General features: G+C 44.0%; 1 protein-coding gene across 1 annotated transcript in view; it reads right to left on the reverse strand.

The window, feature by feature from the left end:
- Positions 1-1,809: 1,809 nt before the first annotated feature.
- The window catches only part of LOC112114289 (alpha-(1,3)-fucosyltransferase 10), a 16,203-nt gene continuing 2,125 nt past the window's right edge, over positions 1,810-15,887 (reverse strand). Inside the window, exons 2-5 of the mRNA XM_024210938.2 lie at positions 13,545-13,893; positions 11,262-11,553; positions 4,744-5,579; positions 1,810-2,780 (exon numbers count right to left, since the gene is read on the reverse strand). Of these exons, the coding sequence (XP_024066706.1) occupies positions 2,547-2,780; positions 4,744-5,579; positions 11,262-11,553; positions 13,545-13,625 (1,443 nt within the window). The 5' untranslated portion in view covers positions 13,626-13,893 and the 3' untranslated portion in view covers positions 1,810-2,546. The remainder of the gene's footprint in view (positions 2,781-4,743; positions 5,580-11,261; positions 11,554-13,544; positions 13,894-15,887) is intronic.

Raw genomic sequence — 15,887 nt, forward strand, 5'->3', positions numbered from 1 at the left:
CACAAATCCACAGTTAGAGAACTGCAAAACTAAGTATCTCTGATGGAATCTTCTAGACTGAGCACTGAGTCCCATTGGGTAGATAGAAAGCTTAACCTAAATAATCTAAACAGAAGCCCCTGGAGCCCCATAAGATTGAGTCCCTAATCCATGAACTATTGGAACTCATTTACAAAACTTTCTTAAACATTACATGAATATATTGTCTCATACTATAGAATTAGAATTTATAATCCGTATTCCATGATGAGATATCTTTGAGCTATAATGTAGCTTAATTAAAATTATCTTTAGATAGGTTTTTTCCTCAAAAAAACATTTTATCAAAAAAATCCGATTTAAATAAAAAAAATCTGATTTTTTGATTTTTTTAAAAAAATCATTGCTTTTTATCCACCCTGGCTATACTTCGTTGCTCGGGAGAGCAGATGGAAGGAATGTGTTGGGGTGGACAGTCGATGTCTTAAGGCCCAAACAGAGATGCCCCATGTGCTGTTCTTCCCAATCCACTGCCATAAAGGCAGATGGGAGACCACTCACTATATCACCATATTTCTTGGCAGGCAGACACAGGGCTGATGACTGGTAAAAGGCATCTCACACATAAGTGTGCAGCACCTATCGCCTTCAAGCTGATTTTCAGTGGCACTCACACTGCCTGGGTCCTGGCCACTGGTCCGGGGAGCTCTGCATTTTAATTTAATTTTAAATAAAGCTTCTTAAACATTTTAAAAACCGTATTTACTTTACATACAACAATAGTTTAGTTATATATTATAAACTTATAGAAAGAGACCTTCTAAAAACATTAAAATGTATGACTGGCACGCAAAACCTTAAATCAGAGTGATTAAATGAAGACTCGGCACAGCACTTCTGAAAGGTTGCCGACCCCTGCTCTAATGCCTCGCACGAGAACGGATTTGGCTGAATCTCCAATGGGTGCCACCCCATCTGAGCATTCTGTGTGCAGGAGAGAGCCCAGTCATTCACCCGCAGTGTGACCAGGGCCCGTGCTGCACAGAAATGAACACAGGAATTCTTATATTGGATTTCTTTAATTACTTTCTTAGTCATTGATTCAGTGTAAGATTTCTAAGTTAGTCGCTCCATTGTTCTCCTACTTTATGCTTAGTTCATCGCTCTCAGATGGCCTGATCATTCCAGCATTAACCCTCTTCACAGCTTCTTTAAAAAAAAGAGAGAGAGAGAAAACAAAGCAATATTTTACAGCTGTTGGTGTTATGTTAAAAGGTAAAACGGGCAATTTTTTGAAGATTGCATGTAAGGGTACGTCTACACGGCAAACCAAAAACAAGGCAGCCAGTCTGAGCCTGAGTCAACTGACTTGGGCTCATGCAACAGGGCTAAAAATAGTAGTGTAGATGTTCCCACTTGGGCTGGTCTCAGAGTCCGGGCTCCAGACTGAGCGGGAACGCCTCGTCTGCTATTTTGAGCCCCGTAGCACAAGTCCCGCAGTTGACTCAGGCTCTGAGACTCGTTGCACAGTTTTGATTTGGTTTGGTTTGGAGGGCTTATTTTTGCAGTGTAGACATACCTATTGATATCCGATATGCTTCACGGGTTTGATCCTATCGAGGACTAGGCACTTCGGCTCTGTGACAGCTCTGTTGCAGCTGTGCCACTGTAGCATTTCTAGTGTCGACATAGGTAAGGCTTTGCAGCAGGATCAGGCCCTTCATTTAATCCCTGCTTCACCCAATCGCATCCTTTCATCTTTGTGTGGCTATTATTGTCTAAGTGAATGAAAATAGATTACCACAGAATAAACTGAATTAATTAGTCTGGAGTGACCCCCCCTGGAGGGCAAAAATTCATACGGTTCTATGTTTTAAACAGGAGATGGTGGTTAAATCTTACCCAGCATTTTTCATTCTTTCTGTCCCCGGGCAGTAGCAGATGGAGTTTCCCAGTGCTAAATACTGATGCATTTTACATTCCTACTCAGCCTCAGGACGTTTTAGCTTGCCAAGTCCGAACTCAAACTGTGAATGCCAAGGGGACTGATGATAAATAGACATACTGAGCAGCAGGCCTGATCGCTACACCTGCCTCAAAGGCACTCTGCCACAGAGGTCACACCTATGTGATTGTATAAACTATTCCATAGCCTGTGAGTGTCAACCCAGCATGTGGGAGCTTGGATCAGAGAAGGCAAAGGGCCTGGTTCTGCTAGGCCTGCAAGGAAGGGCCTGATACTAAGCAAGTGACTATGGTGCCATTCGCTTCACTGGGACTACTCATATGCTTAAAATCAGGCATGTGCATTAAGCACCTTCCTGAGTAGGGGTCTTAATGCTCAAATGTCCAAGCTAATGACAATTAGTATCAAAATACAGTTTTTAAAAGACCGCTGAGGGTAATTCTGTAGTTTATCAGTACTTACTGAGTACTGTACCTATTACATTCTATCTTACAGGACAATGTAACTCCTTCCTGTACTTACTGACCTACAAATGTTAAGGCATCGTGCAAAAGACTATTACATATCTGACTCCTTTGGGGAGCTCACTCTGTGTGATAGCCTATCGTGTTTCTTCTTTGAATACAAGTGTCCAAAATTCCTGAGCTGTAAAGTTCATATTCCTTTCCACCAGCTGTCTCAGTGCTTGGGCTTCTTTCTTGGATTGTTCAAAGCTTGGTATCCACATCTCTTGCAGAGATGTCCAGCGTATGTTTGGAGAGGAGAACAAGAAAGCCTCAGGTTTTGGGCAACTCAGGTGGTTAACCTGTGCGTTCCATCTCCTGGGTGGCAATCCCTGGCAATGGAGGAGAAACACAGGAAGGGTTTAATTAGACTCCAGGTCATGGATAGCTGCACTGATTAGTAGTATTCTACCCCCTCCCGAATTCTCTTTCTCAGTGAAAGAATATTTCACTGTTCCTTGCACCGTAGGAACACCTCTTTGTGAAGTTCATGCTCTGTACTGTATCCTGCCTGACTGCTTTGATAGAATGGGCATAGCACATGCAGTGAAACCGAAAACTTCCCTACCCTGCCCTGCAGGATGTACCTTAATGATGCCCTGAAGAGTGAAAGAGTAGGTTGGTTTCCCTGCCCATCCACATGAGTTGTTTGCAGTGTTGTTGTAGCCATGTTGGGATATGAGAGACACAAGCTGGTTGGTCCTTTTATTGGACCAGCTTCTGTTGGTTGAAGAGAGACGCTTTCAAGCTTCCCAGAGCTTTTCTTCAGGACACTGTGTCAGCTCAAATGCTTGTCTCTTCCACCAACAGACGTTGGTCCAATAGAAGATATTACTTCGTTGTCTCTCTCACATCCATGAGAGTGGCAGTCATGGCGCTGATTTTCGGAAGGGAGACATCTCTTCACTGGGAACGGGACTGAAACCAAATTAGTTTTCATATAGGCCACCAAAAAAAGGAATCAGATGGTAAAAGCTTCCAGATGAGACAGAATTGGGCTACACCGAACTGACAACCTAACTGCGAAGGGTTCCCTGTAGCTACCAATCCACTGAGTCATTTCAGCACCATATTCTAATCCCTGCTCTGGGGTCTGATCCTATGCTCATTGCAGTCATTAGCAAAGCTCCCACTGATTTCAATGGATCAGGATCAGAGAATAGCCAAAGCCTCAGCTCATAGAAATTGGTGATGTTCTCTTGACTTGGACAGAGCTGCGCTGATTTATACCAGCTGAGATTCTGACTTTAAGAGTTTAGCAATTAATTGTTATCATTTCAATATGCATTGTGTGATAGGAGCTATGAAGCAGGCACTGGTGAACTCAGCGGGCCTTTTGGTCCTGGAAGCCTCCTTGATTAGGGAGACCTAGCAATGTGGGAACTAGGAGAATCTCAGCTTTCAGTTCTATAGTTACTCTCTCCTACACCTGCTTCCTACACTTGCATGGTTAAGCAAAAAAGAGGTTGTCTGACCAGAAATTTGCAGAGTAGGTTAAAGGCTCCATAGAACTGACAATCCTAGATAAGCTGAATGCTCAATAACTTGCATGGCAAAATTTTTACTCCCATTTAACTAATGATCAACAGACAAGTAGCTGAAAACAACATGAGTATTCTTAGTCCCATTTTCCATAGGAGTACAGTTCATCTTCCTAAGAGTTTTCTGTCTCCCCTTGCTGGTTGATGAGAAAGCGCTACAGTTCAGACTGCCGCAGTAGAAAACAGCAGAGGAGATACAGTATCACAAGCCAGATTGTGTGATAATGTAAATGTAAGCAAAGTTCCTGATTTGGATAAGCAGATGTAAAAATAATTCAATCCATATTGATAAATGACCAAGGGGAAAAAATTCAAAATAGATTTTGGGCACCTCCATTCTTGGTGCTTGAAATTGGACACCTAAACTGCTGTGGAATCTACAATCAGTGGCCACTTTTGAAAAGGTGGCTGCCCATCTTTACTGCGTGATGATTGAGGCAGACATTAAATGAGTTTGTGGTTTCAGTTTAATTCCAGGTGTGCTGTGTCCCTATCAGAAAAATCCACCACAACCAGTAATCCCAGGAGAGAGGCCCAGGAGACAGAACTACTCTCTGACCCTAACAAGTGGCCCCTCATGATTGTAACTACTGAACTTATGAGGCAGTGTTCTCTAATAAAGTGTATATCAGTCTGTGTATGTCAGCATGGCACCGGAGTTTTAGCCTTGCTGGAAGATCAGTCAGATTCTGTTCGCCAAAGCTAGCTATACTTAAAAGAAAACAACCCCAAACCCAATGAGAGTTATGAGTACCTTTTCCTGCCTTCTGATGTTTTCCCACACCCTATTACACACCATACACTCAAACACATCAATATAATTGTCCTGCGTGATATCCTGGACTCCCCATTTGCGTTCTTGGATAGCAGCGAGCAGTCGTTGATTGGAGATGGCCCCTTTCACTTTCCATTCTAGGTAGGCCTCGTACTCTTTGTCATTTGTATCCAGTGCCTTGATGTAGTGCGCCAGCTCCCTGGGATGTGAAAATCTTGTTACAAGGATTGCACTCTTATTGCTAGGAAGCCAGTCTGTAATGCTGGGGGACCCATAGTACACTGGTACCACTCCCAACTTGAGGGGCCTCCAGAGCTTTTCAGTGATGTAATCCTCGCAAACTGCGTTTTCAAAAGCAAGAATGAATTTGTACTGAGCAAGTATTCTATAGAAGTTACCGTCATCCATGGCGGCTGGGTTTTTGAGGTGCTGGGGAAGGTCTCTATTATGCAAGCATTCACCATAGGCGTCCACCTGGATGTAGCTCATCAGCTCACGTACGTAGCTGTCCCGGTCTGAAGGAGGGTCGCAATCGGACTGCACGTACACAAGCGGTGCAAGTCCTTTTCTCAAGCTATTCTTCTTTTGCAACGGAACCATGTATCTCAGAGACTTTATGACCTCTATGCCCTCCAGATACTGAGTAGTCAGCGGCAGATGGGAGTGGCGACTGAAGGTAGCTGTATGGTTGAACAAGGTGATGGTAGGTTTGTGGAAGAGCTTGTAGTTGTTTTTGGGCGACTCTTCATGGAAAAGGGCCCAGTCGTGATGGCGTTTACGAGGGAGGGGTAAGCTATCTATATTAAAGTCAGTACCTAGACAAACACAAATAATGTTACTAGCCATATCCTTAATATATTGAACTAGGAAAAAAAATATTTTTAATCACTGTAAAAGGCCCTTGTAATTTACTTCGGGCCTAGCTGTGCCACTGTTACTCACAATGAATATGATTGTATGTGTAGTAAGGTTCTGTTGACTGCAAAAGGTCTAGTCCTGTAGTAAGGTACTACTCACCATAAGTAAAGGTGGCACAACTGGCCTCTTAATATTTCCAGTAAACTCTGTAATGGAATAGCAGTGTTTTAGATAGGCTGAAAAGGGTTGTGTTAATTTTGCATTTTAGTGGACTTGTTATTATCTTTAATTGTTGTAAGACACTTAGAAATAAGAGGATTGCTTTCTTCTCTGGAACGATGGGCCACAGAGTCAAAATAAAATTCCAGATACAATAGTCATAATTATGAAACCAACAATTACAGCACAACAATAAACACTAGAGTGAGGATGTGGGTATCTGTACCACATGTTCTTGTATAACCAAGTTCTCAGATTACAGGCCTTGGAGCATATGAGTTACCATAAAGGTGAATCATGTGTGGTGGATCTGCAAAGCTGGGGACTTCAACTCCTGTCCGCCTCCTCCTCACTGTACATCCCCTTCCCCTGGCCAGGTAAGGTCCTGAACGAGGATGTGGCAGGGCCCTGTTTGGGACTCAGAAGTGGGAGCCACTTAGTGGCAGGAAGCTGAAGAGACGCCTTGGGAACTGTTGACAGGGCCACAAATGGACAGGCTGTGACTGCTGGACATCATAGCTGGGTGCAGGTCTCTGTGGGGCTTTTGGAGGAGCAGCAGCAGCTGGGCAGGGAGCCAGTGCAATGAGGGACACTAACTGAGCCTGGCTTGGAAGCCTGCAGATGCTTATTTGCTTGAGTACAGACTGGACTGGAGAGGGCACCCCAGGCACTAGGCCTAAAGCGCCCTGCCTCTCAACTGGACTGCCCACAGGGGCCCAAACAAGAACCACAATTGCTCACTTTGAACTGTAACTAAGCCTCTGTATCCAGGGTATCGGCAACCTTTCTCCTTTCCTGCCAGCCCTAGTAAAAACCTTTCCGTAGCCATGTGTCTGATTGGCTATTGGGTCCCACCAGGGCTAGCGCCTACAAGGCCTACCTGCTGAAGCACCTACTGTGCTTGCCTGCAAAATGTGGTACACCAGGCATGCTAGTGGCACCCCTAAGGTTTGGGGTACACAGTAACCCCAATAATTACACATGCTTATTGGAGCTTGTGTCCATTTACCTTTAAAGTAACTGTACTTTCCCCAACCCCCAAGGATAAGAAAAAGTAGAAAGAACAGGAGTACTTGTGGCACCTTAGAGACTAACAAATTTATTTAGTCTCTAAGGTGCCACAAGTACTCCTGTTCTTTTGCAGATACAGACTAACACGGCTGCTACTCTGAAAGAAAAAGTAAGACATTATTCCAAAAAGCTTTAGTAACCAAATATCCAGGAGTTATAACAGATAAGAGAATTAATCCATACAAATGGAAATTTGGGACAGATTCACTCAGACTACTCCAGCAATGCAAAGTAGCCATAAACTTGGCCTTTCAACTGTCCCCTTAGCCTGGGTTTTTGGCTGCTTTGCATCACTAGAATGACCCAAAGCAGCCAGAGCATGGTGGTAAATCAGACACTCTCGCTCCAGGATTTTTTGTGTGAAGTTCATTTGATTAGTCTGTGATTTGTGTTTTAGGATTAACTGCAAAGTGCTTAAAAAAATTATATTAGGACAACTCCTTATTGGTTGGAGACTACGGTATATATTATTTTATTATAGTTTAAGATGATATTTTAATCATTATTGTCCATCGAGGGGATCTGGCCATGAAACAACGTCCAGAGGTCATCAGGTGAAGCCAAAGTCTGACCATCTTTAGGAAACGCAGCAAGACCTGATTCTTTGAAAAAGACTTCCCATCATAAGAATGGCACTCCCTTCAATCCAACCAGCTCCTACAGTGATGGGTGGCAGTATAAAATCCTAATACCAATAGTGCAAGAGCCATAAATGACAATGGATGGTATTTGGGGGAGCTAAAGCCTTCTGTATCCTCTTCTTTTTACATGTGATTCTGTGTGGTGACCATATGTTCCCACAATGAGGCATCATACTGCACATAGGAAAATGATCCTCATTTTCTCTGTTTTCGCTGTGTTATTGCGATGTGAGCTGCTCGCAGTGGAAGTGAATTATTAGAACAGTAGCTCATGAGGGCTATTTTATTTTTAAAACATGCTTTCAAGTGGTGTTAGAAAGAGCTAAAGAGTAGAGGATAGTGAAATACCATAGACTTCTGAGTAACCTTGACTTCGCTGGCTTTTACATGTACACTTCCTCTTTGAGGAGGTGTCAAGAAAAACGGGACTATAAAGAGGATGTGAGAAAGCAGAGGGAGTGGAAAGGGGAGTGTAAAACTGACTGAGAAGAGGAGAATTAGGCAAAGGGAAGCCTGTACTCGAGGTAAAAGCCCTGAAATGATTGATTCCAATAGCACACACTTAATCTTGGTCAAGCTGGTAGACAAAGAACTTTTAAGGATTAAAGAGATGATGAAAGTACCTACCACTGTGGGACAAAGAGGAATTAATAAGATTATGATGAGATGAAGGTGGAACAAGATTGGAGACTATAATTATGAGTGTTTTCCCAAGTATTAATTAGGAAACCCGTAATACGTGGCAAAGTGCAGAGGGGAATGGGGGATATGAAAAGGCTCTGCTCCTTTGAAGGCACCTTGCACACAGGGTCTCATCCCCCAAGGGTAGACAGGGCAGAACTCCCCTGGCTCTTAAGGTATGTCTACACTGCAGTCACTGGGTGCCGTTTCAGCTCGTGTAGACATACCCGAGGTAGATTTCATCTAGCTAGCTCAGGTACCAGAGCAGTTAAGCTGCACGGCCAGCCTATACTGAGCATGCGCTGCCTGGCTTCTCAGCTCCAGTGCTCAAGCCAGCTGGATTAAAGCTCGTTTGGGCATGTCCACATCAGCTGCAATCACACTCCATAACTGCCGTGTAGACATACCCTTAGAATTCTCATGTCTGCGGCTTTGGTAGTGGGGACGCTACCCCCGCCAAAAGGTTCACTTCTAGCAGCCGGTACCTTGGCTCCTGGCAGAACCTTCTGAGGGTTTGTCTCCACTGCAATCCGGGGTGTGACTGAAGCTAGAAGAGATATACCTGAGCTGGCTTTACTTGCGCTAGTGTGGCTAAAAATAGCAATGTAAATGCAAAGCACGGGTATCAGCACATGTGGGACCGTACGTACATAGTCACATTACTAGCCCACGCTGGGGTCCATTCCTCCACAGCTATACCGCTATTTTTGTCATTAAAGCTAGCCAGAATGGCTACCCTAGCTTCAATCACATCTCTGACTGCAGTGGAGACATACCCTTAGTTGGCTCCTAAATCCACAGGAAGCAGGAGCTCTCCCTGCAAATGTAAACGCTGTGATCCCAGTTTTTAAAAGGGAACTGCATGGAAACCCTCCCAAGGGCAGGCGTAAAATCTCTCCACCTTTGAACAGAACCCTGAGCTCTGAGGAGAGGAGTGGGCCTCTGTGACAGGTCAGCAGTGCCTCTTTCGAGACATCACCCACACAGGATGCCTGGGAGAGTAAAGAGGGATGACTCGCCATAAACAAAAGCAAGTATTGCTAGGAAAGCAATTCCACCGAAAAGCACCTTCTTCTTTCACTTTAAGGCACAAAATCTTCTGAATATCCACAGGCAAAAATTTCAGAGGCAGAGCAGGGACGCTTCTCCTTTGAGGATGCAATTCCCTGGCAGGTATCTAGAGCTGTGGTTCGCAACCTATTTACCATTGTGGGCCGCATCTGTATGGCCATGAGGATGTCACATGGGCCACAGCTCTGTGCTGACTGGGCTGCAAGCGGCCCGCAGGTTGAGATCTTGAGATACAAACACCCAGATTTCCACCCACAAGACAATGGCAGGTGTAAACTTCACAGTAGTAAACTGCAACCTCCAAGAGATGGCTGCCCTTCTGAAAAGCTTAACCAGAATGTACAATAAAGGCAAGTTAATGCTAATATGAGAGCTTGCTTTATGCATTCCTTAACTTTCCTATGTTTAAATATGTGACAACCTTGCATTAACATAGGGTTTCTTTTCCGCATTTAATATAATAGGCGAGCTTGGAGTCTGGCTTGACTGCCAGTGATAGATTATTCCCTGCTATTTTAAAACCAAACGTTTTTGAATTTGCCTTTGCAAAAGGTTTCAAAATGTGCACTGTCATCATGATTTTAAAAAAAGGACTTGGAGGATCTTTTTGCTAATATATTCATTCCAATTTAATTAAGTATATTTAATCATCTCCCCAAGCTTGGTACAATGAGCCACTTGTATTTCTGTTAGAGCTGGGGGTGGCAAACAGAAGCACTGTCATAGGCCAGAAATATCACAGACTTTATAGTATACATGTGATGTAAGCTTTGGTTTCCTTTTATTTAAAATGGGTCAGCTTTTGATTCCTTTGCTAATTTTTTCTTCCCATTCATGCTTCAGCACAGCCTCACTAATAGACGAAACTGACCTACTTACCCTTTGGAATTGGGTGTCGTGTAGAGCTCTCAGAATGGAAGAGGTGGGAAGTTTGCAGTTAAATAAAGCTAACTGATTATCACAAGCCATTTGTTTCCTGTGGTTCACATTTTGTAAAAAAAATAAAAAACAACCAAAAAACCACATGCGCCCCCCTGAGCTAATGAATCAAGGTACTGAACCCTGAAATAGTCTTCTAATATCAGATATTTTAGTTGACGGCAGCCTACAGTCAGAGAATAAAAAAATCTTCCTTGCACGAAATGCATAAAATGCAGTTTTTCTCTAAAAAGAAACTCTGTACAAATTGCAGCTTCTTAACTGATGTATTTTGAGTTATATCTGCTTACATTAGTGACAAAAATGTTGTTTCTGCTTTTGACTGCAGAGCCAACACGGCTCAGAGAGAGAACTAGATTCTACTCTTTGAGCATCGTCAATGATAATTGTTTAGTGAGTTCCACTCACAGTCAACTAGTTACCCCTTTGGCATGGAAGGGAATGGCGTGGTATCACATAAGACAAATGGGCGAGGCTAGGAAAGGAACAAGCTTGACTCTCAGATCTGGGGCTGAGTTTTCAGGACTGGCAGGGAGAAGAATGTCCATGTCACATGTAAACCGAGCACATTTGATCGAGAAGTCAGCGAGAGACAATACACAAGTAATTCCACAACGCCATTTCACAGGATCACTTTTCAGAGTCGAACTGCACTTTAGGTGCAAGTGCAGATACTTGCCAGTGCACTTTGTCTCATAGACTTTAAGGTCAGAAGGGACCAATATGGTCATCTAGTCTGACCTCCTGCATGATGCAGGCCACAAAAGCTGACCCACCCACTTTCCCTTAACTCAGCTGTTGAAGTCTCCAGATCGTGATTTAAAGACTTCAAGTCGCAGAGAATCCTCCAGCTTGCGACCCCTGCCCCTGGAGGATTCTCTGCGACTTGTCATCAGAGAGACTTTAACAACTTTTGCTGTGGAGGTTTACAGTTGCTCTGTACTTGATCTATAACAGAGAAATAGCAGGGGAATAACAGAGAAATAGTCACACATTGAAAATGACTCAATTCCTTACCATAGAAGAGGAAGGCTTTTGTCATGTGATTATGCTGGTAGGTCCTCTTGATAGTAAAGAAACAGACATCCTGTCCACACTGACCTAACCTCCCAGTCTCACCAGTCAGCGGGGACCACCAAAGTAGGATAGGGTATCTGTCCGCATCTAAAACTCTCCTGGTATTGCTGTAGAGTTCCTGTTTATTAAAAAACTGATATGCATGTTTCTGCTGCTCCTCCAGTTTTAATGAACCATCTTGTAAACTGGAGACTTTTATCTTCCTTTCAGACTTGCCCAGTTCAAGAACCACCTTTGGAGAAAAACACACACATCATAACTTGCATGGCCAGGGACACAGAGTTTGGCTAGCAGACGCTAATTTCCTTGTGGAAAGTTTGTCAGTGAAACGCAGCCATCTCTTGGGGAACGTTGGCAGCTGTTTAGTAGCATTAAGCAGCACTTCATGGCTGTTTTAGTATAGGAAGTGAAAAATACTATACCCATTTGAAACTGTAAAGGGAATTTAAGTAGACAAAGTAAATTATTCAGCTTGAAGCTGGTGAGGGCCCCAGTGGTTTATAATATACTTTCTGCTGTCTGTCTGGTAAAGACTTACAAAATGGAGGGTGGCCCATTTTTAAAACTAGCCCTGCCTGTTACAGGCGTGCTCTAGAAAAGGGAGGTATCAGAAAACAGTGAAATTACAAGATAAGGGGCAAGTAGATGGCGCTCAAGAATACACAAAATTGCCGCAGGGTTTTGTAGGATCACTAAACCCTTGTTACGTTGCACTGTAAATGGTTCTTTGTGCACAGGGCGAAGGATGAGATTGCTTAATAGTTGGGGGCAGGGGGGAGGGTTACACTCTAATATCTATGATTATATAATTCAACTCCTGGCCAGACCAAATGAACCTGCTTAGCTTGTGAGAGCTATTGAGATTGCAGCCTAGAGGAGTCTGACTGCAAGCCAAGACTGACTTACATTAGCCGTGGTTGCTGTCTATTAATAAAGGCCAGTCTAGTCTAAGCCAGCAGCAAATTAAGATACTGCCATGCTGGTTCAGCTGTGCCGGCTGGCATGGTGTGAGGCAGAACCACGTCCCACTGCTCTCCTCCCAGCTGCTCTGGGTGGAAGGAAATGGGCACACAGCAGACTGAGAGAGATCCTGGAGGGCAGAGAGGAGGGTCTCAGACTTCAGGAGAAGAGGACCAGCAAAATGCAGGACGAAGAACAATTTTGGGGTGGGAAAGGGGAAATGAAGCCCCAGCTTTCTCCAGGGGAAGAGGAGGAACTGCCCTGAAGATACTGCAGGAGGAATGGGCCTGTTTTCTGCTGCCCAAAGATGCGCTAATTAAATATACTCTGCAATAGGTAAGATTATTTATATATCATGGAAAAAGATGAACATATTTATCTTTCATATCAGACTTTTTTGCTGGCCTGACGCTGTGCTTCCTACCACCATAAATGGCCATTGGGTCAGTACAGACTTGGAAGGAAGAGTCACCATCACCATTCGCGGCAGTGCCTAGGTTTCCCTGGTGGTCTACTGTCCCAGTACTTAACAGGTGGCCCTGCCTACCTCATGGGAGATGACAAGCCCCGGGCTACTATGGAATGGCTGCAGGTCCAAACAGCCAGGATTTAGGAGTTTTGTGATACTATGATTGAAGGACAATGCATTGGAGGCAATGCTCCGGGAGACACCCAGCTCTGAGAACACTTTCTCAACTCTGTCAACTGTGTCAGAGCTTCCTGGCCACAGTTTGCAGTCAGTAGCTGAGTCCAAACTTATTAATGATTTTAGACATCTTTAAACATGCATCAAAATGTCATTTGTCTGGAGGAGAAGAGCTACTGATGAATGCCTATTAATAATAATAATTAATAATAAAAAAGTAGAAAGATCAGACTTTAAATGAATTGTGGCCTTTTGTCTTCATTTTTTATATAAGATGCTATAATTATTAGTGTCACTGAAAGTTTTCTAAGCCCTTATTACCCACATTGATTCTTTGCCCTTGGGTTTTGTCTTTTCTCCTTGTTTTGTAAGTAAGTTATTAATTCATTTACCTTTCCCCTCTAGCCCTGTGCTCTCAGTGAAGTACACAACTAATAGAAATTATTTACACGGATTCTTCTGAAAGTGTTATTTATTAATGAAAATATTCAGGGCCTTTAATGGCATCTTTGTCCTGCCAGAATTGTGTACCAGTTGGAGTGCAACCACATACATCTCTTTTCCCTCCCTTCCCCGACTAGAACTCCGCAGCTACCCAATCTGAGGATTAACGGTACCTGGAGTGTAACAAGAAGAAAAAAGAAGGCCGTAAAGCAGAAGAAAGATGCCCAAAGTCTCTTCCTCCCAATTCTAATCATGCTGCGCTGCCAGGCACACAGAGTGCCAAGTGGTGGTCAAGGCCTGTTATCAGGGATACCAGCTCCTCCTGCAGCTTCAGTCATTCCTGCTGTGCCTTCCCATTCTGTCATTGTTTTTCTCAATGGCCACAGCTGCTCAGAAGGAGGCTCCATCAAAGACTGTATCCCAAGCTCAGTGTTTGGTTCAGTGTCTAGACAGGACTGTGTTCTTCTGTAGACATCAGACCAGCGTTTTGAACCAAAGATACCTTGGAGGTGGATGCACTAGCTAAATCAAACACAGAGTGAAGGGGCAAATATTAGAAACCTATGTGCTGTAAACAAAAGTGCAGTTAAAATTAGTACCAGGTGGAACATTGAGATGCACTTAGCTGATACCTTTACTACATACGTTTCAGATAGAAGCCAGGCCTGCTAAGCACACTAACAAACTAGACAGAGCCTGATTCTCCACTGATATGAACCTCATAGGCATTGACCTGTGTGCAAAATACCTGTAAAAACACCTATGTCACTGAGCAGAAGATTCTGATTTGCACTCACTGTACACAGGTGTAAATGACCAGAGCTTGACAATTTATCCAACATCTACGAGCCTGAGAACTAATAACAAGAGTGAGAAATACCTCTATCCGCCCCATCAGAAACCATTTATTATTACTTGTCCTTGCTATCAAGACAGTGCCTAGAGACCCCCTTGTGGACATCACCAGCTGGAGAGGATTAAAGCACCCACTAGGTTGCTCTACTCTGTGCCTGGCTGGCCTCAAACTGGCCCTAGAATCATGGAGCTACGACCGGCTCCTTTGTGACTCCCCCTCTCAACTGTACCCCACGGAAGCTGGTTGCAGCAGCAGCAAATGTTGCCCAATGAGTTTGCCACCATGTTCTCCATCTGTGCAGCATAGGGCTGAACTATTAGCATGCTGAGGTGGGAGGGTTTTACATGCCCTTTGCATAGTATAATTGGCTGCACACATTGGCGCGGGGAGTACGGGTGCTGGATCTCCTGCATGGTACCAGACTGAGCCAGAGGACATACATCTCTACCTTGGGATGAATGGGAAACAAGACGGTTTCAAAGCTCTTTGAGGCAAACTACACCAGGAGTTCAGCTGGGAGGCCCTATCAACAGAAGTCTGTAGTGAAGATCAAGCCTTGGATATTTCATAGACTAAGATTAATATTTAAATGGTTCAATAATTTTATATTTGAGATATGAGACCAAAAGCAAAATGTCTTCAACCATATCTCTTTACAAGGGTCTCCCTCTGGAGTGCGCTAGACTTTTTGTACCTTTCTGCTTGTTAACAAAACACATTCAAATGAATTCCTCATTAATATTTTCATTGTGTGCAACAGTTAATATAAAACATCCAAAACCACTACATTAAAAGCATATTCACATGACAAAGTTAAGCACTCAAAAGTTAGGAAATGCCAGAATTAAGGCTGCCTGTGCAAACTTAATTTAACCCCCTTACTTCCATGTATTTTATGAAACAGACTTTAATTACGTGATCACATACTATTTTTTCCACAGGACCCGGCCTCCTTCAGTGAATAGGTAGTTATTCAATAACTCTATTATCATCATTCAATAGGTGGCCTTAAACCTTATTTACCACACACCATTCAAACCCAGCACTGAATACAGAATTATGAATTTCCACCCAAGTGGGGGGACTTTAACTACCTGATCAAGGCCTTTGACACAATGAGTCGCTAGGGCCTATGGAAACTCCTTCATACACTTAGTGGCCCGGAGAAGATGATTGCTGTTATTCACTTATTCCACAGTGGCCAGGATGATGGACTGTGCCGACTCATCAGAAGCCTTCATTGTCACTAATGGCATCAAACGAGGCTGCGTAATGGCTCCAGCCCACGCTTTTGTTTGCATTCCAGGACTTTGATGGAGGTATACACAGCCAGTTCAGATTGGACGGGGGCCTATTCAATCTACAGCGACTCAGGGCCCACACCAACAGGAGCAGTGCTAGGGGTGGCTTGCGGGGCTATAGTCACCCCAAAATTTGCCTTAGCCCCCCTATAGCCACCCTTCCCCAATCAGGAAGGGCTCCCGCCACCGGGCTGCTCATGCTCCCACAGGCTCTGCTCGCTCTCCCCTGCCATGCTGCTAGCACCACAGTTTTCAGTTCTCAAACTGGGGGGCACAGAATGTATTCGGGGTGGGGTGAGCTCTGAAGGCAGGGCAGAGAGCAGCGGCTGCTGGCTGGACACCCAGCTCTGAAGGCAGAG

This window comes from Terrapene carolina, unplaced genomic scaffold (assembly GCF_002925995.2).
Source record: "Terrapene carolina triunguis isolate 2854851 unplaced genomic scaffold, T_m_triunguis-2.0 Scaffold33356, whole genome shotgun sequence".
Classification (NCBI taxonomy): Eukaryota; Metazoa; Chordata; order Testudines; family Emydidae; genus Terrapene; species Terrapene triunguis.